General features: G+C 45.8%; 1 protein-coding gene across 1 annotated transcript in view; it reads right to left on the bottom strand.

The window, feature by feature from the left end:
* The window catches only part of SLC22A23 (solute carrier family 22 member 23), an 857,723-nt gene that overhangs the window by 538,055 nt on the left and 295,453 nt on the right, over positions 1-24,215 (bottom strand). The window contains exon 3 of the mRNA XM_069613506.1: positions 7,807-7,961. Within this exon, the coding sequence (XP_069469607.1) occupies positions 7,807-7,961 (155 nt within the window). The remainder of the gene's footprint in view (positions 1-7,806; positions 7,962-24,215) is intronic.

Genomic DNA, 24,215 nt, shown 5'->3' with positions numbered 1-24,215 from the left:
GCCAGTGCAGCTTTCTGAGAATAGGCGTCATATACTGGCAGTGGTATTTTGTAGTACTTGTACACGATTAAAAAAGGTACTGAGGTTCTCCCAATAAGGCTATATACTATGTCACAGACACACATAGTCCACGGGGGCCTTATTTTGAAGTATAACTAAATACATGTGTGGATAACGACTTTTCTAGAGTTAGTTATGTGAATTTGGTTTGATGAATGTGGGACTACAGTGCGTTGACTTAGAGACCGGAGAATCCCGTAGTTTGATTCGATGACTGGCATTGAGCGGTTATTGCGATATTAGAAAAGTTGAAGGGCGGGTGACATATGCTGGGGTCGTAGCATGGGGTGGGAGGAGACCGGTGGGCATCAGCAACACTACATGAGGAACACTACCAGGCAATTGCTGAGAAAGTGTTTTAGGGAAGAAGAACAGATTTTATGGGCCAAATGTGGGTTAGTGGACAGACCAGGATCATCTAACAAGCGGGGCCTGAGGCTAATGTAGCTGGGCCCACCACAGTGACATTAAAACCTGTAAATACCCACACAGCGCTGCCGAGTGGGCTCTGACAGATTCTGGGTGGGCCTTGCCCGCTTAGGCCCTACCCTGTCTACGCCTCCGTCAGTGGATGCCATGAGAAAGATTAGCAGGCAGAGAATTGAAGTCAAAGTGTTTGCTAAGAGGTCTAAGGAGTTGGGAAAGGGTTGGGCTTGTCCAGTAGCATAAGCCAGGCTGCACACATGGCTTCTCGTGCTTTTAGGATACGACAGGGAACAGCGCACGGAGTGAAGGCTCATTTGCCACTTTCACGAACAGCCCTGAAACACCTGGGAGGAGGACCAGGCGGAAGCAGAGACCAAGGAATACTGTGACATTTGCCACGAGGAGCAATTTTAAAGATTTGGTGGGGAAAAGGTAGTGGCCACAGATGGGTCAAACACTCAAGAACAGTAAAACCACTCAATGTCACTGCATAGCTTCACAGGGAGGCTGGCACAATACAGCCGGACCCCGGTAAGTGTGTATGAGCAGGGTGAGATTGCCCTGCGGCAACTACTGGGAAAGCAGCAGGGGGGGACCGGGAGCCAAAAGAGGCCCTGGAAATAATGTTCTCAGTGGCCCCATATTACACATTTTCAGCACAACCCTTTGCTTAGGGGAACATTTGGAAATGCCACAGAAAAGAGGTCCAGGGTGCAGAGGCCCACCGGGAAACCTCCATAGTGCCCTACAGGCCAGTCCACCCCTGGAAAGCAGCCCCCATGCACACGAGTGTGCTTTCTGTGTGCTCCTCGCCAGTGTTTAGGGCAAGGTTGATGCACCTTCAACGATTTGTCACACATGCCTGCAATTGACCTCCAGAGGCATAGAACCAGTCCACGATTGCAGAATGCTTTTTAAGCCTGTCCTTTTCGCAAGCTGGCGAGAGAGCAGACCCTTTCGTAAATATTCAATGCTTATGAAAGTTCCAAGCAAGCAAGTGACTCATTCGTGAACTTACGCAGCGATGCCCTTTAACAGCTGCAAACTCGCTAATGCCAGATTAAAACCGTGTGTCATACGTTATTAAAAACGTGCGACAAGCTGGCGTTTGTTTTGAGCATTATACTATCCAAATGGACTTTAGTTTGCGTTTCTTGAGGTGCGTAACTAGACTGTGGTAAGTGAAACGGATATTGAAAAGTGCTTAAGTACTAGCTGGGTGAGATAGGTTTACAATAAACTAATGCTACGAGCACTTTTCTTCCAAGATTGTTAATGGCTGCTTTGTCCTTGAAGAATTGTCCGTGATTGGTCTCCAGTATATATTGAGAATTTTGCATTTAAGTGCTTGTGTGTTAGCACCTTGAACTACAGACTAGGGTGCCCAGACCTCCCGGTTTTGCCTGGACTATCCTGGTATTTGGAGCTCTGTCCCCCTTTCTCAAGATTATGTTCCCATTGGAAACTGCAGTGGTCCTGGTTTTTGGTAGTAGGTCTTCATAGCTGGCAGGCGGGAATGCACAATCTCGCACAGAAGAAATGCTGCATTGTACAACTTAAGATAGTGTTAGTTTGTGTAAAATTAAGTATAGTATGTGTTTCATTGAGCAATAACACTTAAACCCCCTTCTCCTCCAAACTCTACTGAAGTGTAGTGCCTTGACAGCCACTTTCAAGAGTTAGTCCTACTTTTATGTTAGTTGTCCTGTCCCGTTTTTTTGCTTTTTTAAATCTGGTCACCCTACCACAGACTCATCTATTTATGAGGTCGGGCAACTCTTAACCACTGCCTGGGCAGGGACTTGAACTGTGGGCTCCTTCATCAAGCCCCCCCCCCCCCTCCCACGCCCCCATGAGGACGCCTCCGACCTTTGCTCCTAATTAGCAGCTGTCTTTTGTTCTTATCTGCACCTATTGTCTCTGTATTGCTGTGAGCACCTTGCACCCTAGCACTCCAAGCCTCGTTAGCACTCAACTGATCTGAAATGTACCAAATGCTGGCACCAGGCCCCCTTATTGCCTTTCCTCCCCACTTCCTCTGGGGGCGGTGTAACGCGACTGCCTCCGCAGACAGATGGAGCCGTGCAAATAATCAACACATGCGACACTTGCCCCTCTCCCTCCATCCTCACACTGTATTCCCATCTTTGCAGGGTATTTTCTGGACAAGATTGTGCCTTGGGAGAAGCACAGGAACGCGCCCCCATGCCATCAACACCCAACTTACACCCCCACAACTTACACCAACATTAGAAAAACAATTGCAACATAAACAAAAGCTGGTTTTATTAACGTGCAATTAAAGTACCTCAAAGTAACATGCAGACAGCAGGACAGCCAGCAACAATGTCCAAAAAAAGTTCACTTTTTTTGTCGCGTGTATGTATTCATTGTGTACATTTCATTCACCTAGATTGTACAGCCTCAAAAACACGTAGTGACGCAGAGTAATTTTTGTAATACTCCGCTCTCAGGCGATCGTAGAACTAGATGCAATAGCCTTGCTTCAGCCACCAGAGACTTGAGATATGCTTTTATGACTTAAACTACTGCTTTTAGGACTTAAACTACTCCTTACTACTGAATCTCCTTTCAACTAGAATGTAACGTAAAGTGTTCTTGTGCATCGCAACTCTTCCATGCTGGCGGCCAGAGCCGGCCCTGGGGGGGGGGGGGGGGGGCGAGCCGGGCGACGGACCGGAGCGCCACGCCCCCCAGGGCGCCTTTTGCCCCTGCCACGCCAGCTCAGGGGAGTCTTTCAAGCGCTCCCCCGAGCTGGCGTGGTGGCAGAAGGTGTGGCAGGCGCCTCATTGCCAATGAATGAACCCGTGGCAGCGGTCTCATTCAATGACAATGGGGTGCTAACGGCACCTATTTAACCTCCTCGCCTGAGGGAGGAGGTAAAAAAAAAAAGAAAGTTGGATTTCACAATTTGGTTACATGGTGAATCTGGGACATGGTCAGTGTGCAATTTAAGCACTTGACCACATACCTAAGCAGGTCTAGATAATAGTAACGTGTTTAATATTTGGCTTACCAGGAATAAAATAATATTCTGATTTTTAGGCACAACTTTAACAGTCTACAGTTCACATTATAAACCAACCTGACAAACAATAAATCGCTAAAACACGTTGATCAAAAAGAGTCTGAACGTAGAATTTGTTTCCAATGTTTAAATGAAAATCAGCAGGCAGGCCAGGTATCTATGAGGGGAGAGCTGGTAACATAGCACCTGAAGGCTGGAGCGGATAGACCAGTGTACATAATGATCGGAGCAAGGCGTCTGAGGCACTGCGATCACACTCCTTACTGCAGGCCCTCAAGGTGCAGACATTTCCCTTGCGCTTTTCAGTATCACGGCGAGGGGGCAGCAAGCCATCAGGGCAGAGGAACGCCCTACTTGTGAGAGGTGCCGGGCAGGTGACCCAATGTAGCGCCCTGCACTATGCTAGCAAACGGACTGCCAGCCCTATAGGCCCAGCACAGGAAAATCTCTGCTGAAGGGGAGCTTGCTCTTGTAGCTTCAAGACTGCCTGTCCCCTCGAGCCCCAAAGCATTAACCATTGCTAGAGCCCACGCCCACAGTCTCATGGTGATGATGGGGACGGTAGGTAGCGAAGTGCACCCACATAGCATATTGCAATGGTGTGAAAAGCAGCATTTAGGCTTCATTAGTTCACCAATATCAAAAGATTTGCATGAAACGCCTTTATCGGTAAAAAAAAACCCATAGGAATCCAACCAGCGGTCTAGACAGTTTTAGGTGTTTGTGGTTGGAGGGGGAGGGGGACAGCTGAGAAGCACTCGGGTGGCAAGTCTTTTTTTTTTAGATGGGCATTAACAACTCCCAATTACTTACATAGCGGGAGCCCAAATAAGCTAAGAATGGTTAAGAGTGGTGCCCTCCCATCCTCACCGAGGATGTTTTTTTAAAAATGTGTTGAAATGGTGCATTTTACAATTTGACAGCAGAATGTTTGAGAAAATGGTGCATACAGAGTTACTTTACTATTGTGTCCCTGGGTTAAAACGTGAAAAACATGAAAAATGTAATGAACGACACATCACTAATAGTACACGGGAGCCTTTCATAAAATGTTCACAACGCCGGCGTGGTCAACATATGTTTTACAAGTCACTTCCAAACAGCTGCGCCAATGATGCATGCCAGATTGCCACTGCACACCACTTTCATGGCGCTATATCCACAATCTAGACCAGTAATGAGCCCTGGAGAACACGCCCTGCAGCTGGGGGCGCAATCCATGCCAGCATTATCCCCGTTCATCACTCTCACTAGACTGTGACCACAGTACAGGGCAGCATTGCCAGAGTAAACCCCATCCTGGCACTCCATGACGCCGTGCCCACAATGCAAGTCCTCGTTATCGATGTAAATCACTTCCGTGAAGCTTCACAGTGTATATACATCACTAATGAAGCTGTGCCCAAAATATATAGGTCAGTATTTTCACTATTTCACTTTCATGAAGTTGGTGAGGCCCTGTTCCCCCGCACTTGTGCACTATCGTTCAGTCGTGCATGCACAGACACAAAGCTACATTCACACAGGCCTTCCCTAAATCTCTTCTCAAACAGCGCATAACATTCAAAACACGCAATCGCGCATGCAAACACTTATAAACACAGACACTTTTATAAAATTTAAGTGATAGTGTTGGATCAGCGGGTGACCGAGGAGGCGCACTGGGAAGGAGCAGGGCTCAGAGGGGGCACTCACTGCTCTGTCAACTTCGGCTCTGCCACTGTATCCAACAGTTCAAGAGCAGTCAAGAATCAGACACCCTGTAATGCTACAAACCCGAGGTCTATCCCGGGGTCTCTGACCGACCAATATTACAATATTGTGGCATTGAGAATAGAGAATAGATATCTACCACCTAGTACCACACCAAACCTGTAGATTAGGTTCAGACGCACCCACCAATCCAAATTATACTCAATGGGATACAGTTGGATCAGCGCAATACAACCAACTTGAGTCGGCCCACGAGGAACCAGCAACATCCAAACCCACAGGTATCTCTAACGGATTCATAAGTACCTGAACCAGGACACAGAGCCCACTAACCCAACCCTCAATCTTCTGCATACTTAAACCCACACAAAACCACACAACCATCTCTCTCCCAGCAATCCGCACGCACTTTACCACACCGCTTCAACAACACAAACTTCACCCACAGCACTCAAGGCCTTCATCCGATCCGATACTAGCACCAAACCCCAGCACTCTGTGTATACCGAGCTGAAGCTGCCAACAGCACACTACTTCTCCCACTCTCCTGCTCCCCTCCTCCCGACTAACCCTACCCCCACCCTTCCTGTTTACAGATCCTCCAGAGCGCCTGGGGACCAATTCCGTTGGTGACGGTGCGCTATACAAGTACCGCTAACATAACATAACATTGAAACAGCAGTGCTCACCGCCTCTATGAAGCAGTTAAACGCCACAGGCCAATGGGGAATTTACATAACGCCTACACGCTCATTAGAAACCAACTACTGTACATTTTGCAAGACACAAACTATATTCATGCACGAAAGCGGTTATGCATAAAAAAGGTGCAAAATTAAAATCGCCAGAAATAAAACGGAGAACTTTTAAACAAACTCCTCCCACTCTGAACCTATTCACACAATGCATGTCGTTTTTCCAGACCTGTTATTTTCTTTGCTTTCTGCAATTTGTAGTCCTGAATTCATAATGTGAAAACAAAACTACATGTTCCACAATGCAAAGAATCAAAATGGAACTCAATAACCTAAGTGCATGGAGCAACTCAGTATGTGCCCGCCTGGTCTCAAACCCAGAAACCAGTTACATAACAATTCAATCAAAACAGGCCCGCCAATCAACCAAATGTCTTAGTGATAGCAACAGCCATAATAGCAAAATCGACAAATGATACAGCTGTAAAACTGCACAGTAGACAAAACGCTCATTTGTGCTCTGTGTAGAACAGAGAGGCCTAGATGTTACCCTTTTTTTTCTAGAACACAAAGTGTAATTAACCTTGACATTTGTTGATGTACTTTTCAGTTACTTTGTCAGACGCCCAACAAACTGGTTTCAAGGTATTCCCAGGCCTCCTCCACCACAGAAAGGTGCAGGAATGGTATTTGCAAGACTTGATACCCAATTCCGGAGTGCAACCCTGAACCTACACATCGCACCAGTGGCTTAACATCCGATCAAGCAGCTATGGTCTCAACCACTATGAGAGCCAGATGTTTGCGACACATATTTTAACAATGGGCCCTGCCGTTTTCAACGGTCAAGAAATGTCTGTTTTGTACAGAATGTCTCCTGCTACCGTCCCACCCTGTTGCCTCCCCATACCCGGGTCTATAGCAGACAAGGAACGACTGGTTTCAGACATGGGGGCAAGCCTGGCCATCGCAAGTTCAAATCCCGTGGCAAGGCCAAAGTAGCCTTTCATCATTCTGAGGTCGGTAAAGGGAGTACCAATGAAAGGGCAATGGTGCCGGCGATCACAAAGCCTAGAGACCAAAGGAATCGGCCACGAAGAACGAATTATTAGTACACTTTTGTTGTGGTTTAACATGCCCGAAATCTGTTAGGAAAATGTTCCATGTTGTCCAACTTTCTCAAAAACACCCAAAGCCATCATGTCAGACAGGGTATAGATGTGTTTTATAGGCAAAAAAAGCGAAGGAAAAGTAAGCGTGCATAGATGAAAGAAAAAAAAAAACACAGTGTAGGCCACATACATACATATTATATATTTGTTAAAGAGAAAGCACGCATATAAGTTTACCATTCAGAAAAAGATGGGTTCTTCAATACAGAGCCAGAAAGCACCATCCACACCAGCAGCCCGATTCATGGAATTATCTGCGCGTAAAACGCAGATTTGCACGCCATTCAGCCCGAAAATCCCTGTTTGAGGTATGGGGATTTTTGGGCAGAATGGCGTGGAAATCTGCATTTTACGCGCAAATAATTCAATGAATCAGGATGCAGGTTTTCTGGAAAAACATTGAACGTGAAAAATAACTGCCATTTAGATTCACTATATTCGAAATTTACTTTGTCTGGATATCCTGAAAACATGGAGTGGATTCAGATCTTGAAGATGCAACTTTGAGATTCATTCCAGACCTTCTGAAGACTAGGCAAAGTGCTCAACAGCTGAGAACATGACGCCGCTCCAACACGCTAGAAAGTCGCTTAGCATTTACAGACGTGATGTTTTCAGAAACTGTGTCAACTCCCTTTGATATTCCACCCACCACAACCCCTAAGAGCAAAGGCATAAAGTAGATACTCACTCAGTGCGTACAGCGAAAGATTCATTCCGGCCAAGCAAAAGCCCTCGAAGAACCGCAGAGTGCTGAACATGGTCACGTTGACCGACAGAGCCACAGACAGTCCAAAAACCAGGTTCAATGCAACGGAGGAGAGCAGCACAATCCTTCGGCCAACCCTGAAAACAGAGGACAAAGGGGCAAAACAAATTAGAATGCTGTGGAGGAGGTCACTTGTAAACATTTGTGTCGAGGTACTTTTATATTTACAATACAACATGGTGCCCGGGAAAAACAGGAATCATAAATTTAAAAGGATATGTCGAGACAATGTAGTTATACACATTCTCTAGCAAGTAAGGAGCGAGACCCACACTACTATTTAAGCCAAAGTGGAGCCAGAGTCCAGCTTTGAGAAAGCTTCTGATGTGGCGCTGGATCCCTGAGGGAAGCGGCCGTCAGGTGATTGGAGAGTCCCTGTAACGTCCCAGAGGGCGTCTGGCACCGACCAGGCCTTCACTGAAAGCATTAGAACATTTCTCAGGTGCTACTTCCAGAGAAATACAAGCTCCCATAAAAAGTCGCCATGAACGCCGGCACTTCATCCGCAACTAAGGCTTTCTAGTAGTGTTCAGGACGGGATCATGCATTCTCTGGTGGCGGTTACAGCCAAGTGAAAGCTCAATGTACAGACCAACCATATAATTACGTGCCTTGTTCGGATAACATCGCATTATGGTTCCACCTGCTCAAATGACAGCAGCTAATGATTTACACATCACAGTATACATAAGATCCTGCTTTCACGTGCATAGAGAGCATGTGTGGTTTCACCCATTAAAGAGTACAGCAGCAAATTATTAGAGGAATCAGGCAATAATGCACTCAGTAGCACATTATTTTGTCCTTAACTATACTTGAAAAAATGACATTTTTGGAATGTACAGATCTGACATACATCAGGCATTGTACATAGGACAAGAAGCGATCATCCAGCTAAAGTGAAGGAGGAAAAAACAGCAGTGTCTCGCCTAGAATTAGGAACGTCTAAACACAATGTGGGCAAGGCATAAATATTGGCAGCCCACTAAAAACACTGTGTGCTCCCTCAGTTGCAGCAAGCAGCTAAGGACGCTCTCTTAGGCCATCATCCTGTAGGGAAACAGGGTGTACTCGTGGCTTACAGTGCCCCAGTCAGTGCATGCCCAATGGACCATGCAAGGCCGGGGCTAGTTCTGCTTCCCCAGCCTTGTATGGCCAAAAGGGGATCTGTAGGCCCAAATATGCAGGTAGATCTCCTGCACCTCTCAGTATATTGAGAGGGCCACATGTGTTGATTTGTGGTGCTGCGGCCCCACCGCGTGCATAAGTAACAAGCCAGAGATCGGTATTTCCCATGCTTTCGGGTTCTCGTTTATCGGTTGCACGGGAATCGGAGAGGGTTCAGCATGTGCACCGGTGCTGGCAGTGGTGGAAGCCCTGAGGCATTGTGCAGGTAAGGAAAAAGAATTAAAAAAAACACATCTATGTGAGGAGCTGTGTCTGATTGTAAGAGCACGTGAATGCGAGCGAAGGGTGGATATTCTAGAGGCATGCATGAATGGAAGAATGAATGCTGTATGTAAGTGCATAGTGCTGGGATCTAGGGGGAGTGTCTCTGAAGGGGGCATTTATTTATTTTTCAAACAGTGGATTTTCATTTTATCTTGCATTGTGGGCAAAGTCAATACAGGTTCTTCTTAAGTGGGTATAGTTGCCTACATTGGTGCAGCCAGTGTGAACATGTTTTCTTACATTGGTATCATGTACATCTATATGTGAATACATTGCTAAGTTTTTACAACCTTTGAGCCAGAAAACTTAGGCTTATATTAAAGACAGCTGCTCCGTTATCCAACTCTTTGAGGTTAGGGCATTCGACCACATCAAGGAGGTCTGGTCACTTTAGATATACGAGTATTGTACACGACTATACCTCAGGAGGAAGCTATTGCATGCATTCGGTAACTCTTTGTCAATGAGCCTCTGCCCAGATATACATCTAGAGAGTTCATCCTGTAATTGCTTACAATAGCTCTTCAAAAGAACGTCTGTAAGTACAAAGATCAATTATTTTTACAGACTCAAGGTACAGCCAGGGGCGCAGTCTTTGGGCCTAGTCTGGCCATCCTATTTATAGCAGCATGGGAACATCATTTTGTGTTTTCTGAGGTCAACCCGTTCCATCAACAAATAAGGATATGGCTTTGCTATATCAACATATCTTTATTTGGCAATGTTCTGAGGCAAGTCTGGGTGAAACCAGAGCCATAGAAGCATTTAGTTCACGATGAACACCAGTAAAAAAGAAATAAACTTCCTGGACCTCATCATCAGGCATTCCAGCAATGTGTTGGAATGTTCCTTATATAAAACAAACACATGGACAGAAACACATTGCTGCATTTCTCCAGCTTTCACAGGAGCCTTAAAGAAAATCTCCCCTACAGCCAATTTGTACAGCTCAGGAGAAACTGCTCCTTGGTGTCAGATTATCAGACGCATACCAACAACCCATTAGAGAGGTTACAAGATAGGTGCTATCCCAAGAAACCCATCACACAATCACATAAAAGGGCAAGATATACACCCAGGTAAACCCTAGTTGAACAAAAGGAGAAGAAGAAACAGGATAAATTGGTGTGTGTGCTATCAAATAACACAAACACCTTTGCAGTGAAAACATTGATAAAAAAAATGTTGGCTGTTCGTACAGCTCGATATCCTCAATGAACCTGTGCCCCTTTTCGCTATGAAGTGTCAAAAAAATCTTCGAGACCATTTGCTCCTTTCCAGGCCCAAGGAGAGTAGATCCACTAATACCACCTGGGATCTCAGACCCTTGGTTGGTCATTTTCCTTGGGGCAACTGCCCCGTGTGTAAAATTTAGCAAGAAGATAAAATCTTTTGGAGGTACAAGGTGGACAATGGCAGTTGCGGAAACATACAAATTGTAAAACGGCATGTACAATTTATTGTATCCAATGCCCCTGTGGGCTTGGTACAGTGGAAAGTCTCCAAGACCAGTGCACACCTGCATAGTAGAACATAGATCCCTCATTCGGTGCCAGAATACCACTGCATCATTGGTGGGAAATTATCTAGAGCATGGCCACTCAGTTGATGATATCCAGTGGTGAATTGTGGACACAATCCCAAATTCTCTATATATGAGCCATGCCATGGCAATGCAAGAGACAAGATGGATCCATAGATTGGACACATTGGAGCACGGTTTGAATGATGCCTCAGCTAATTATTGGTGATCCATTATTTGGGTGTCTGGTTAACATTTCTTCCTTCTGGTCATTAGTTCTGTGGCAGTTTTGACCCTGTCGGCAAGCTATAAGTATGGGATCCCACTTGGCGCACCTAATTTTCACTTGTTTGGATAAGCATTATTTGGGCATTCTTTGAGCGTGCATTCTGCTACCACCTTTCATGGGTTAGGAAGGACGTGTCACATAACTTGGACTGTAAATGCAGCACTAGTTACGCTACATGACCTGGTCCCTGTACTTTAAGTAACGTTATTTGATGGAGTGTCACATGACCAGGGTTGCTATGCAGCATAAATAATGCTGCCTTTTCTCGCAATCCAGGTCTACCTGTAGCCGCAGGCACGCTTTGGCTCAGTACCGCTTAGATCGGCTAAGTAGGTTTGGCTATGATGAATGCTTGAATTGGCGTGCCTGCTCTGGTGCAGAAGCTGTGGAAGGGGCGAGACTCCTTCCACTAAGAGATGGTTTACACGCATATGTATATTAGGACTTCATCAAGGTGTTGGACAGGAGATACTTACTACACGATATGAGTTTTTGTCTTCCGGCCTTTAGGCATCTCACCCTGATGTCGTCCCAGTCTAGACCTTAAAATTGGTGTTGTCAGTCGCCTTGCAGTCTATTTATCTATTGCAATATGGGAACCAGCAAATTAACATATGATGGGAATCATGTAAGGAGGAGCAGAGACAGGGTGCAAGTTCACCCGTTTGGTGTCTATGTTTTCTACATATTCAGCCTATTTCTTGGAATAACCATCCTCTTCCCCTCCACCATTTAGTTATTGGCCTTCCGCTCTTTCGCCGCTAAGTGTACAAAAGTGGAGGAAATTGCATCGCGGTATGAGATTATAGCTTGGCGGCACGCCACCACTCACCAACATGGCCACCAATACATAATTCATCGGCCCTGATTTTCTACATTTATCCAATTCCGGTGAGTAGCAATATTTACACAGTCTCATTTCTTTGGTACATTTGGTTAGGACCGCTGGTATAATATTAGGTGGTGGGATTCACACCTTTTGACCCCACGTGACTCCATTGTGGTGAAGTTTTAGGGGTGGAGGCTACTGTCAATTCTATTTTTTTCTTTGCACTTTTTTTTTTTGGAACAAGTTTTATTTTAGTATGCGTACTTCCCTCTGGGTGATGGTTTACACTTTCTCTGCCCTTTTCTTGTGACCTGCTGTCTTCATTGATTTTAATAGCGATTCTAAAATTGTATTTTAATTAGCTGTGTATATTTTTTTTACATCCACAGTGCTCCATATCCTTAGGGTCCTGATGAAGGTGGTTTATCTCTCAACTCTGCCAAAACATCCACTATGCACCTACTATGTTTTGGATCTAGCATCTAATGATAAATATGAAATGATGTACACAATACATCTGTGTTCAATTCTCGATGGGTGTACGATTCTAAAGTGCACTTCCTTTAAACGATTGAACAGAATAGAGATGCACTTTGCATAAGCATATAAATGTACTTAATGCCAATTGAAAAACATTGAGAACTATGTGTGTGCAACATTCATTTAGATAACAAAATACTTGTGCTATAGGTGCAATCATGGGTGTAGACTTGCGATATTTATTTTAGCTTCTACTCCCCCTCTTTTTCATCTCTAAAGAGGATTAGAGTAGAGCCTATGGCCTTATAAGGAGGCACGAGGGTCAGAAGCATTAAAAGGATAGTGTACGTTGCTGCTATCGTTGTGTCATCAATTTATTTGAGCATCAAATGACTATGTGTTTGATATTTGTTTATATGTATTATGATGTTGTCTTTAGGACTTTTTAATGCTTTTTCATACTTACTAGCTGTATATTGTTATAGTCTATTAATGATTCTAATACATTTAATTTTGATACATTCAATATGTGACTTATGAAGATGTATTAACTTTTAAAGCTGATAGCAGAGATACTTACTGGCCTGGGTAGAGCAACGGTTTACATAGAATCCAAATACCACAGTGGTCTTTGAATTAGTCTTGCGGGAACACACGTTGTGTATATGCTTCTTACATTGGTACGCACTATGGGATTAGCCAATATGAGTTCCTACGTGGGCATATTGGAATAATTTATAGTGGCATAGCATTTTCATTGGCATTTTTGTCAAAGCCAACATCCTGAGTGTTCTTACTTGGGCATACTGGCATAACTTGGTGCGGCCAGTATGGACTGTCTTTTACAGGCATAATAGGCAAAGCCAACATTAGTATATTGTTACGTGGGGAAACTGGCATATATGTGCACATTTGGTCATATTACAATGACTTGCATTAGGGGGAAAAGTAAACATGATTATGTTCTTAGGTTGGGATATTGACATACATTGGTGAAGTAGCATAAATATGTTCTTTACACTGTCAGAACACTCACATATGTTGGGGGAGAAGGCCTCATGGAATTGTGTTGAAAAGTGCTTCTATGCAGTTTTGGTGCCCTGACATCTATAGGATGGTTCTCATGTCTTACTCTACAGAACAGACTTAAACTGTGTGGCATTTTACACAATTTTTCAAATAAAGTCTTCTGTAAAACACACCTTTTTAACCCATTATTTAAAAAACGTTCTTGGGGAGGAGCGAGACCCCCTCACCGCCCCTGAAAATTGCATTAGTTGGTTCGGTCTCCCTCGATTGCTGGCAGACATTAGTGGAAAGGTTCATCTTTCAATTAAACAATTCACAAGCGACCACTGAAGAGACCCCTTGAATAGAGTAAGACAAATCAGCAACACAAGCGTCTAACCCTGTATCCTCTTTGTCCTTCCTTTCCCCCTTTTTTTAGTTAAGACTATTAGACGGCGCTTGCTCCACATATAAAACCAAAGTATTGGCATAGGAGCACAGATAGCAACGAGATGGGATGCAAGGACAGAAACAGTTTATTGGTGTTTCGGTTTTTCACCCATCCATTGAGCAACCATGGACATGACAATCCTATGGCCATTCCTGGTACCTCCCTTCCCAAAACACACCCTCCTGTGATCTATTTCAGCTAGCTCTACCATACCGCAAAATCAAATGATGGACTTTTATAGGGCTTCCAAGGTCAACTCTAGTCAGGTCTTAAACAAGTCTGCCTTCAGGCACTTGATTTTTAATCTATGTGTGTTCTCAAATCGGGTCATTGTATTTGATTCCTGTTAAAAAGAAGCAGTGGCAAAGCTAACAGTTTTGTCTCGTATATAGGCATTTCCCCATACCATGCATACCAAAAACAAAAAGTGACGTCGGACAACACTGGTTTCCTTTTCATCCACAGGCGACTGTCGGGGTGCCTCTGGTGAAAGCACAGTGCCCTGTTCAGTGCTGTGGGGCCACTGTGGTGGTGGTTTACCATATAAAATCTCTACAACATAACATATCAGGCACACAACCTAGATAACCAAGTTCTTGTTGTTATTTATAATGATCATACTTAAACAGAGGTCTGTTTATCCAGAAATGCCAAATCCAAGTTTTGTTTAGAGAGCAGAGAGAAATAAACAAGAAAATTGTACAGGCTTTATGTTATGTTGACTTCTACCACGCACTGCTACCATTTGTATGGTCTCCAGGTGCTCACGTGGTTCTGTAAGAAAGTGGGAGTGGTAGGTTAGTTATAGTTTAGAGGTTGTGCTGTTGGTGCTTGGAGAACCAGAAAAAACAGGGGTCTGTGCACGTTGGCTTTCCGAGTGTGCATTATTTGTGTGCAATTGGGTTATTGTGTCCAGAGGGGCAATGTTTGGGTTATTTGTTGTTTGCAGCAGTTTGTTCATGTGGCGGATGTGTGGCTTGTGAGTTTGTGTGTAGTAAGGCTAGACCATGTGTGCATGTGTGCATGTGTGGTATGTGGGAGGTTTGCGGGAGAGAGTGAGGAGCAAGGATGGTTAGTGGTGCTTAAGTTCAATACAGTGGCTACTCTCAAAGTGCATCTAAATTCAATACCGTGGCTACCCTAAAAAGGCAGCTAAATTCAATACAGCAGCTACTCTCAAAATGCATCTAGATTCAATACAGGCGCTACCCTCAAAATGCAGCTAAATAGCGGCTGCTCCATAAATGCATCTAGATTCAATACAGTGGCTACTCTAAAAATGCATCTAAATTCAATATTCAGCTAAATTCAATACAGTTACTACTCTAAAAAGCATCCAACTGCAATGCAGTGGCTATACTTAAATATGCACCTGATTCAGTTCAAGTGCTATGAATACAGCACTGGACAAGTTACTAAATGGATGTCTGTTACCTGGAACCTGCTGCAGACAGCTTTAGAGGCATGGCTGGGTCGGCCAGGGAGGACAGGTGCAAACAAGTGATTGGGAAGTGCCTTCTTTGCCCAGGTCCCTTTCATGCAAAGTCTCTTGCTTCAAATTGCCTAATGTGCCTTAAACAACAAAATAAACAGTTCCTTCTGTTAACCTTTACATTGGGTGATTACTCTTCACCCTAGGATCCCCCTCAGCAGGGCTGCGATCCTTCTTTCAGTGTTAGCCTTTCAAAGGACTTGCCAATTTGAACAGAGGCTTCCGAAGCATCTTGCTTGGTCACTCTGTTATTCTATGGCATGTGCCTACTTCACAATACCACAGTTCGCATGGCGTTCCCCTCAGCCAGGTGCAAACGCCAGTTTCACAATTCCCCCAGTCTGGTTCACACTTTCCACAGTTTATAATATCAGAAAGCGGGGGTTCCCTTCCCATAGTTTTCTCTCGGCATCCCTCCATTGGTTTCACATTCGTCACAGTTCAACAAAAAGTCATTCTAGACCCCTTAGGTTCTTCCCATTACCCAAGTCTGGGTCGCAGCCCCCAGTCAGGCTTCGTTCAGGTCATTCATCACAATGTTCTAGGGTGTGTTACAGTTCACCCCAATTTGCAGGCATCCCTCGGGTTCACGTTTTCCTCCACAACACGTCAAAGCCTTTTGACTGTACAAAGGGTTTGGTTTGACCCTCGTATGTCCACTTTGACACCTCACACCAGCCTCCCCTAAGGCCTCTTGGTACTTGTTGTTTCTCCTGGTTCAGGAGAGGGGGCACCAGCCAGAGACCGACGAATGAGCACCCACGTGGCGCCAGACCACTATCTCTGTTGACAGTTTCTATCACAAAAGTTCACAAGGACTCCTTCTACCGGGCTTGAATTCCTCCCACAAAGTTCACTGGGTTCTTTCTCTCCCGGGCCCGGACCCCTCTCACAGTTTACAATCTTCAAAAGTATGTTTTTGGACTCCCAGTGCCAGAATGCACTTGTGATAATTTAGCTACCACTTCACAGCTCCCCAAAACGGCATTCCATGTTTTGGGAGCTGTAGGAGCCACAAGGGTGATGTTTCAATGAGGTCAGGGTCTTAACACCTGCCCCTCATGGACTTGAGGTCGCCTGTCTGGCCCCAGGGGAGGAGTTCTGCTGTAAGTACTGCCAGGCAACCCCAGCTCTTGCCTTCTGGAAGTACAGCTCCCTCCTCCACACTGCAGTCACCTCTCAAATAGCACGGCCAGTGTTTTGGCGGTTTTCTCCTCCTCCAGGTCTTCCAGGTTTTCTGCAGCTCACTAGGGCTTTCTCCTTCTCTCCGGCACCGTCCAGCAACCCAGACTCGCTCCAGGTGTGCTTTCCTGCCGAAGTCTGCTCTTCTGCTCCACCTTTTATACTTTGTGGAAGTAGTGATTAGATTCAGGTGTGCGTGTTTGTGAAGGGAGGCCTGTCTTTTCCTGGCCTCATTAGTGGGACAGTCTGATCCAGAAAGGGGGAAGTCCATCTTCTGTGTCAGTGGTTCTCTGGCGGTAATCCTCATCCTCCAAATCTCTCTCCTCCTCCTCGATGTCGTCGCTGTCCCAGTGGTTTTAGGGAAAACCAGTGTGGAGGGATTATGGGAGTTGTAGTTTTCCCGAAGAATACTGGAAAAACTATGTGGGTTTGCTTAAGGCTGAAGGGGGTAACTGTAGTGTTGTGTACAAATGGTATGTTGTAGGTCACGGGGTTACCTATGTATTTTCCTTCTCCCATTTCTCCTATGCTTTGCTTCCGGTTTGGTATCTGTTGGAATTGGGGGTTGGGGTTAACGGTATGGGTTCTGAAATGGTGTATGTTAGAAGAGGGAATGTTAGGTAGGGAGGTGTTAATCCATTGTCGCTCAAGGCGAGTTGTCCATGGGTTGTCTTTGAGAAAGTGTCTGTGTCGGTAAAGGGGCGGGGGTTGAGTTTCTAGATACCCTACTGGGTAGGATGGGGAAAAGGTGTCATAAGGAAGGGGGTACCGCATCTCACCTGGGGTATCCCCCGAGCATAACCCTGGGTTCCCCTACCCAGATGACCCTTCCTCGATCGTCCACCCCGAGGGTTGGGATCTGAGAGCACCAGCCCTTCTCAAGACCCCCTCATTCAGGTGGCCAGGGGTATACTTTGGAGAATACCCTCAGTTTTTTCACACAGCCCATAGTTTTAGTGTGGGACCATTTTTATGGCAGAGCTAGTTTCATGAGCTACTACACTAGTTTTAACCAATGTTACTAAGCATATTCAAATGCACTATTTTCAACACGTTTTACCAAAAACTCCCCCTTGGTCAAATAACCCATTGCATTTTTTGATTGGGGGCCACCTTTTTCATTGGCGCCTGGTTGATTTTATGATCCAGTCCGACCCTGCAGTATACGCAGGGCCGTCTACTTTTTACGAAAATTCGAAATCTGTGCTTAATATTCAAGGAGTTGTCAGATAGAGCCATCAGCCTCCTTTGCTCGTGGTGTGGATCTCACTATAGGACAAGGGTAGGGCACCCCTACTTGTGTTCAAGCAAAACGTAGCCATTAGAGTGGAGGGCCCAGTGTAAAGTGGGGCTATTTAAAACATGCAGTTCTTTCTATGTATCACTTACGGTAAATGTGCCATGGGATCCCATCACCAATTTATGTGGTATTTCAACCTGCATGGACCGCTTTCTATGAATGCAGTAAATAGGGGTATTCTTTAGGCCATGCAGTATTTCATATTTACCACATGTGGTAAATAGCCCACTTGTCCGAACAGGTGCTATTTGAAGACTAGAAGGTATTTACAATACTATTTTTTTTTACCATCATCACCATAGTCATTGGTAGAAGACGGTCACATCTTTTTTTCTGGATATCAAGGGCACACAGCACCAGGTCATTGTGAAAACACACATTCATCCACATAAAAATATATAACATACATTAAAAAAACTAAATATCACATTTTTAAAACTTACATCTCTATGCCACACAGTGATTGGGACCATCGCCCAAGAGTAACCATTTATGAGGCCATGATCAGCTTCCCAAATTATTTGAAGGAGATTTGGGTATGTGTTGATGTTGCAGAGGGTAGACCAGCAAGGGGTCCCAATGCAATGTATTTTCTCTGCCTTACACATGCTCAGATTATCGAGCACAACTGAGGGAGTACGACATTCACCGCATGCATGCAGCGTGCCTCAGGAACATGCCTACTTCTGCCACAAATAGCCACTTGTGCGAGTCCTCATATTTGTTATGCCGGGTGCGGGCCAAGAGTAGAAGACCTTGGATGGGCAGATGTGGTATCAGTCATGCTACTTACCACCTGTGGCATTTCTCACTCAGCAGAATGATGCGGTTAGTAGTTGGAAATAAAACCCCAAACCCAGGTTATGGTAAAAGAGGGTCTAAGAATAATCAGGATTGTCCAACTCCAGGCCTCGAGGGCTGCGATCCTGATTGGTTTTCCAGATATCCCTCGTTAATATTCATGAGGAAAAATGTGCATACATTTAGAATCATTGTATGCAAATTTATCTTGAAAACCTGACATGGATCCGGCCCTCGTGGCCTGGAGTTGGACAACCAATTTGTACACATAGAAAGGCGACATTTGTTGATGCTTTTATACATTGGCTGTGATGACGCCTTTGTAAACAACTAAAAGGTAACTAACCAATTATTTGTTTATATGTTGATCGTGTCAATGGGAATGTAACCCGGAATGCAGAGAAGGTTGCACTATTGCCCCTTCACCCTTCCCCTGTACCCCCCTCCTTACTCTAAGCTTCTGTGACAGACGTTAACACTAGATTTTTAACATAAATGGGCACATATCCACCCCCTTCAGGATATGCTTTGAGGAGCGTGTCGGAAGCGGCCTCTGTGGTTTCTGTGAGAGAGTGGAGAGGTGCGGCTTTACACGTTTTCCTACGTTGGAGGGTCCTTTCCTCTGATTTTGACGAGGATATGCATTGAAGATATTTTTAAAAGCAGTGCTTTACAACGACAATACATACATAACATAAGAAGCAGAAAACTCTATACAAAAAGGTTTCCAGCAGTCGCAGCTGCCACAAGGACAGTTCATTTTTTTGCCCATAGGGAACACATTGTTTCGAACAGAACAAACATGTTTCCAGGTGCTTTATAACAGTAGGGCAGCAGAGCGTACATGAAAGGTCAGTTGTTAGTGAGCGACAAGTTCGGGAAAGAGAGGAGCGACCACACATACTAAGTGAGACCTTCACAGAATTTTCATAAGGCAGTAACAGTTTGCATATGTACATTTGTGAACAATTATGCGCTTTTGGGGACATGAGGCTAGGGGTTCAACAGTAGGCCTCAGGGTGTTCCTTTAAGAAAAATTAGAGGCTTTTTCATTGCGACCCTAAAGCCTTGGGGGGTGGTCATGTTTTTACTTTCTAAACAAGGGAAACAAAAAAAGCACAGGACATCTTAGGCATGCTGCCATAGAGGAGTTAAGATAACAACGCCAACGGGAAGCCATTGTTGGCCCAATGGGTGCATACGAGCACGTGTAACCAATCTTGCAAAAGAGAGAGGAATGCTGAATCTTACCCAAGCACGTCCCAACTGGGAATGAGCTTTACTCTGGCCAGGGAATGCATGCAAACAAAACCCGACTTGAAAACACTAACCCTCGGGGGAGACACAGAAAATGTGCACAGGTTTATAGAAAGAAGACGAGAACGGGGGCAGGATTAAGCAACTGGAACGCAGTAGAAGATCTTTTGAAAGAAGGGGGAACTCGGCACAAACAATAGCGGTGTAAGGAACTAAGAAAATTCTAGGAACTGTACATGTTACACCTCAATGCGGCTAAATGTCTATTAACGCCAGAGCACACCAACAACCAATATTCAGGGACAAGGGCATATTTTTTGGGAGGGGACCAAAGTGTTTCTCCCCTCCCAAACTTTTGTGGCACACCATTTTGTCCCCCTCATTTGACAGGGGGCTCTTTCCTGTAGATGCCATATTCCCCCCTCCCCCTAATATTTTCAGTTACTCCACTGTTTAGGGAGCAGCGATGGGGATGCAATGTCAGACTGAGGAAGGGACAACAAACTTGAAGATAGTCTGTAGAGCCATTCAGACAGTTACCAGAGCGGGTGGGGCAAGTTCGTAAAGTTAAAAGTTACATATATAGTACTCGAGATAGAGATTTGTGCATGTGTTTTTTCCCTAAATTCACCAATTCGGCACCCTCACCAACAAATCGCAGCACTATTCCCGGCCCATCCTATTCCGACACACGCAAGACATAGTCTTCTTATTCACAGTTCTATCATTTGATCACTTTGTGGCTTTTCGTCATTCAGTGGTGTTGAAACACCCGCGTGCTGGCCCTCTCACTAGCCCTGCTATAGGCCTTTAGGCATCCGTTGATCTTATAGTGGATGATGCAGGGTTGAGTGCCTAGTGGGTGTACACGTGATAGACTCATTTGATGAAGCAATCACCCAGTTAATGAGGCGCGCACACGGGGGTCAAATCCCGTTTCCCAGTCTATCATGGCTACAGCAAGTAGGCACTCAGCTCGGCAAAAAATAATATCAATGGATGTCTAAAAGCCTATGTGTAGGGCTAGAGCATGGAGGTGCGGGTGCTTCAACCCCATGGAATGACGAGAGCCACAAAGTGGTGAAATAATAAACAGCGCATCAGAAGACTATATCCGGTGTGTATTGAGATTAACTGGGTGTTCACCTCCTCAAATGGGTGACTCCTAAATCCACTGGGTCCCAGATTTTAACCCACTCATCCCTTGTTATTTTGAAACTTTCATGAAAAGGGTACATTTTACATCCAAGTTATGGATGCGTTATTTGTTCATTGTTTTTAAGTTACCCTGTTTTTACTTGTTTATTTATTGTTTTTATTCATAGCCTGCTGCTTTTCAGTACTTGTTAGTGGAATTATCATGTTTTGCTCGTATGAGATGTACACTCTCTCAGATTCTTTTTGCTTTTAGCATAGAGATCCTATTGGTCCAGAATACATTGGGCACATGGAACAAGTTACTTACCTGTAACTGTTCTCCAGCATGGATTTTCACGCTCATGAATATTTTCTGTCAGACGACTTCTCCCTGTAATCCCTGTCAACGCAGTAGAATCTCGAGAAGGTGGGCATAGACCTCCACATAGCCCTCCTGTAGATGTCGAGCAGGGGAACACCTGAGAGAAATGCAGTCGTTGCTGCGATGGCTCTGGTGGAATGGGCTCTTGGTCGTCCTGGAAGAGGTCTGTTGGCCAGACGATGACAGTGCATGATGCAGCCGGACTGCCACCTGGATATGGAAGCCTTCGATGGTGGCTTTCCATGAAACACAGGTCCAAAATTTCCAAACAATTGAGATGTCTTCCGAAAGTCATTTGTCCTTGCCACATAAAACTTCAAGAAACGAGCAAAGTCCAGCGAATGCAAAAACCTTTCAGCGGGCGAATAAGGATTCTGGAAGAAGACTGGAAGAACCAAGAGTTAGTTGAGATGGAATTCAGAAGGAACTTTAGGCATAAAGTTGGGGTGGATCCGTAGCACCACCCCCGCAGCATGGAAAGACAAGTATGGGTGCTAGCAGGAAAGGCCCTGAATCTCCTCGATCCATCTGACTGAGGTGATCGCCATCAGGAAAGCAGCCTTCCATGAGAGGAACTTCAGAGGAGCCTGATGCAATGGTTTGAATAGATGCCCTATGATCTTAGTTAGAACAACATTGAGCTCCCAAGCAAGAGCAGGTGCCTTCACCTGGCCCTTCAGAAATTCCTTAATGAGCCTGTGAGACCACAGCAGGGTCCTGCCAGGTGACCGTCTGTACCGGGAAATTGCCACCAGATGCACCTTTATGGAGGCGTGGGCCAATCCAGCCTTGACCAACAGCAGGCACGGCAGGAGCTGCAGGGCTGTGACGTGCAGAGGTGTAATCCTTTGAGCCCTCTACCACATTGAAGCACTTCCATTTGTGGCTGTAACACAACAGCATAGAGGATGCCTTGCCCAGGACCTCTACATTCCAGAGGGATATCATAATGCCCAAACTGAGGTTCAGCAACGCCGGGTCATGGTGCAGTATTGTTTTGTCCTCTCTGAAGAGGAGGTCGGGAAGAGGAGGCAGCCGGATGGCCGGCGGCACTGACAGGTGGAGTAGGTCCGGGTACCAGATCTGGCAGGGCTAGGCCGCAGTGATGATCATTATCTTGCCGCGACAGCATTTCAGTGGGTTTATCAAACGTAGCAGCAGAAGGATTGGAGGGAAAGTGTACAGGTAGAGGCCCTCCCATGTGAACAAGAAAGCATCTCCCAGGCTCTGTGGTTGGGGAAACCGGCTGTGAATGCCTGGCATTTCGAGTTTGTTGCCATCGCAAAGAGGTGGACATGGGGTTGGTCCCAAACTCTGAAGAGATGTGAAGTCTTCTGGAGCTCCCATTCAGGGCAGGAGTGCAGCTCCCTGCTGAGGGAATCCGTGATGGTGTTTTTGATGTCCGCCAAATGGAACGGGATGAGAAAGATGTCCTGGAGGATTGCCCAGTGCCACAGGGCCTGCGCCTCCAAGGAAAGAGTGCGAGAATGTGTCCCGCCCTGCTTCCGGATGTGAAAGATAGTGGTAGTGTTGTCTGTGAAGATCCCTACCACCAACCCTCGCAGAAGAGGCAGGAAAGAGTTGAGGGCCCAAAACACGGCCCGCAACCCCAGTACATTGATGTGCAGATCATCTTCCTCCCGAAGCCAGAGGCCTCTGGTGTGGGATTCCCCAGTCGGAGCCCCCTACCCGTTCAGAGAGGCATCTGTGGTGGCCGTACCTTGGAATGTGGGATTCTGAAACGGGGCTCCCCGAGTAAGGTGTGCATGTACTCCCCACCACTGTATGGCTTGTCTGAATGCCTGGTTGAGGGCAATTTTGTCTGTCCACTTGCCCACGATCTGGAGCCAACTGGCATCCAGAAATTCCTGCAGGGGTCTCATCTGTAGCCTGCAAAATAGGACCCAGTGAATGTCACCATGAAATCCCCTTCTTCCAGTTGGCCGAGCACGTGCCGCAACGTGACCATCCGGAATTTCTGGGTCCTCAAGTATTTGTTGAGACATCGTAAATCAAGGATTGGACACTACCCTCATGACTTTTTCAGACCAGAAAGTATCTGGAGTACACTCTGGATCCCCGGAAACGCAGCGGGACGGTTCCATCGCCTCTTTTTTCAACATGGCCTGGACCTCTTGCACCACCTCCTTTGCCACAGGAGGAATGAAAGGGCACCTGTGCCTAAATTCAAGGGTATGTCCTTGATGAAGTATATGCAGCACCCACTTGTTGGTGGTGATGTTCTTCCAGTTGTCAACAAAGTGCGTCAGTTGGCCACCCACTGGGGTGTGAAAGTAGGGGCCCAGGTCCTGGGCCGGGTTAGGCATGCTTGCACATCTGAGCCCTGGCCTGTGGACGATGACGACGCTGTGCCCCTCTGCTGAAGGCCTACAACTGGCCCTGTAAGCCTCTTGAGTAGTGGAATGGGAGGGTTGATGGTACGAGGAGGATGCATAGCTCAGAGGATCTGCTGAACTTCCCTCTAGAGGACCGAAAGGATGACTACTTCCGCTGCTGTAAGGTCCCCAGCGATCGAGTCGCCTCAGTGTCCGTTTTAATGGTTTGTAGCATTTCGTCTACAACCCTGCCCAACAGGTTTTCCCCATCGAAGGGCATATCCACCACCATGGATTGACATCTGATCTGAAGTTCGTGGCCTTCAACTAACCTTGGCCTCTGAGTGCCACAGAGTTTTCCATTTGGCGAAAGCCGGAATCCACTACATCTAACACCACCGTGATGGCATGGT

This window comes from Ambystoma mexicanum, chromosome 5p (genome assembly GCF_040938575.1).
Source record: "Ambystoma mexicanum isolate Mex_15411 chromosome 5p, UKY_AmexF1_1, whole genome shotgun sequence".
Lineage (NCBI taxonomy): Eukaryota > Metazoa > Chordata > Amphibia > Caudata > Ambystomatidae > Ambystoma > Ambystoma mexicanum.
The sequence above is the reverse complement of the archived record's forward strand: the minus strand, read 5'-3'. Positions and strand labels throughout refer to the sequence as shown.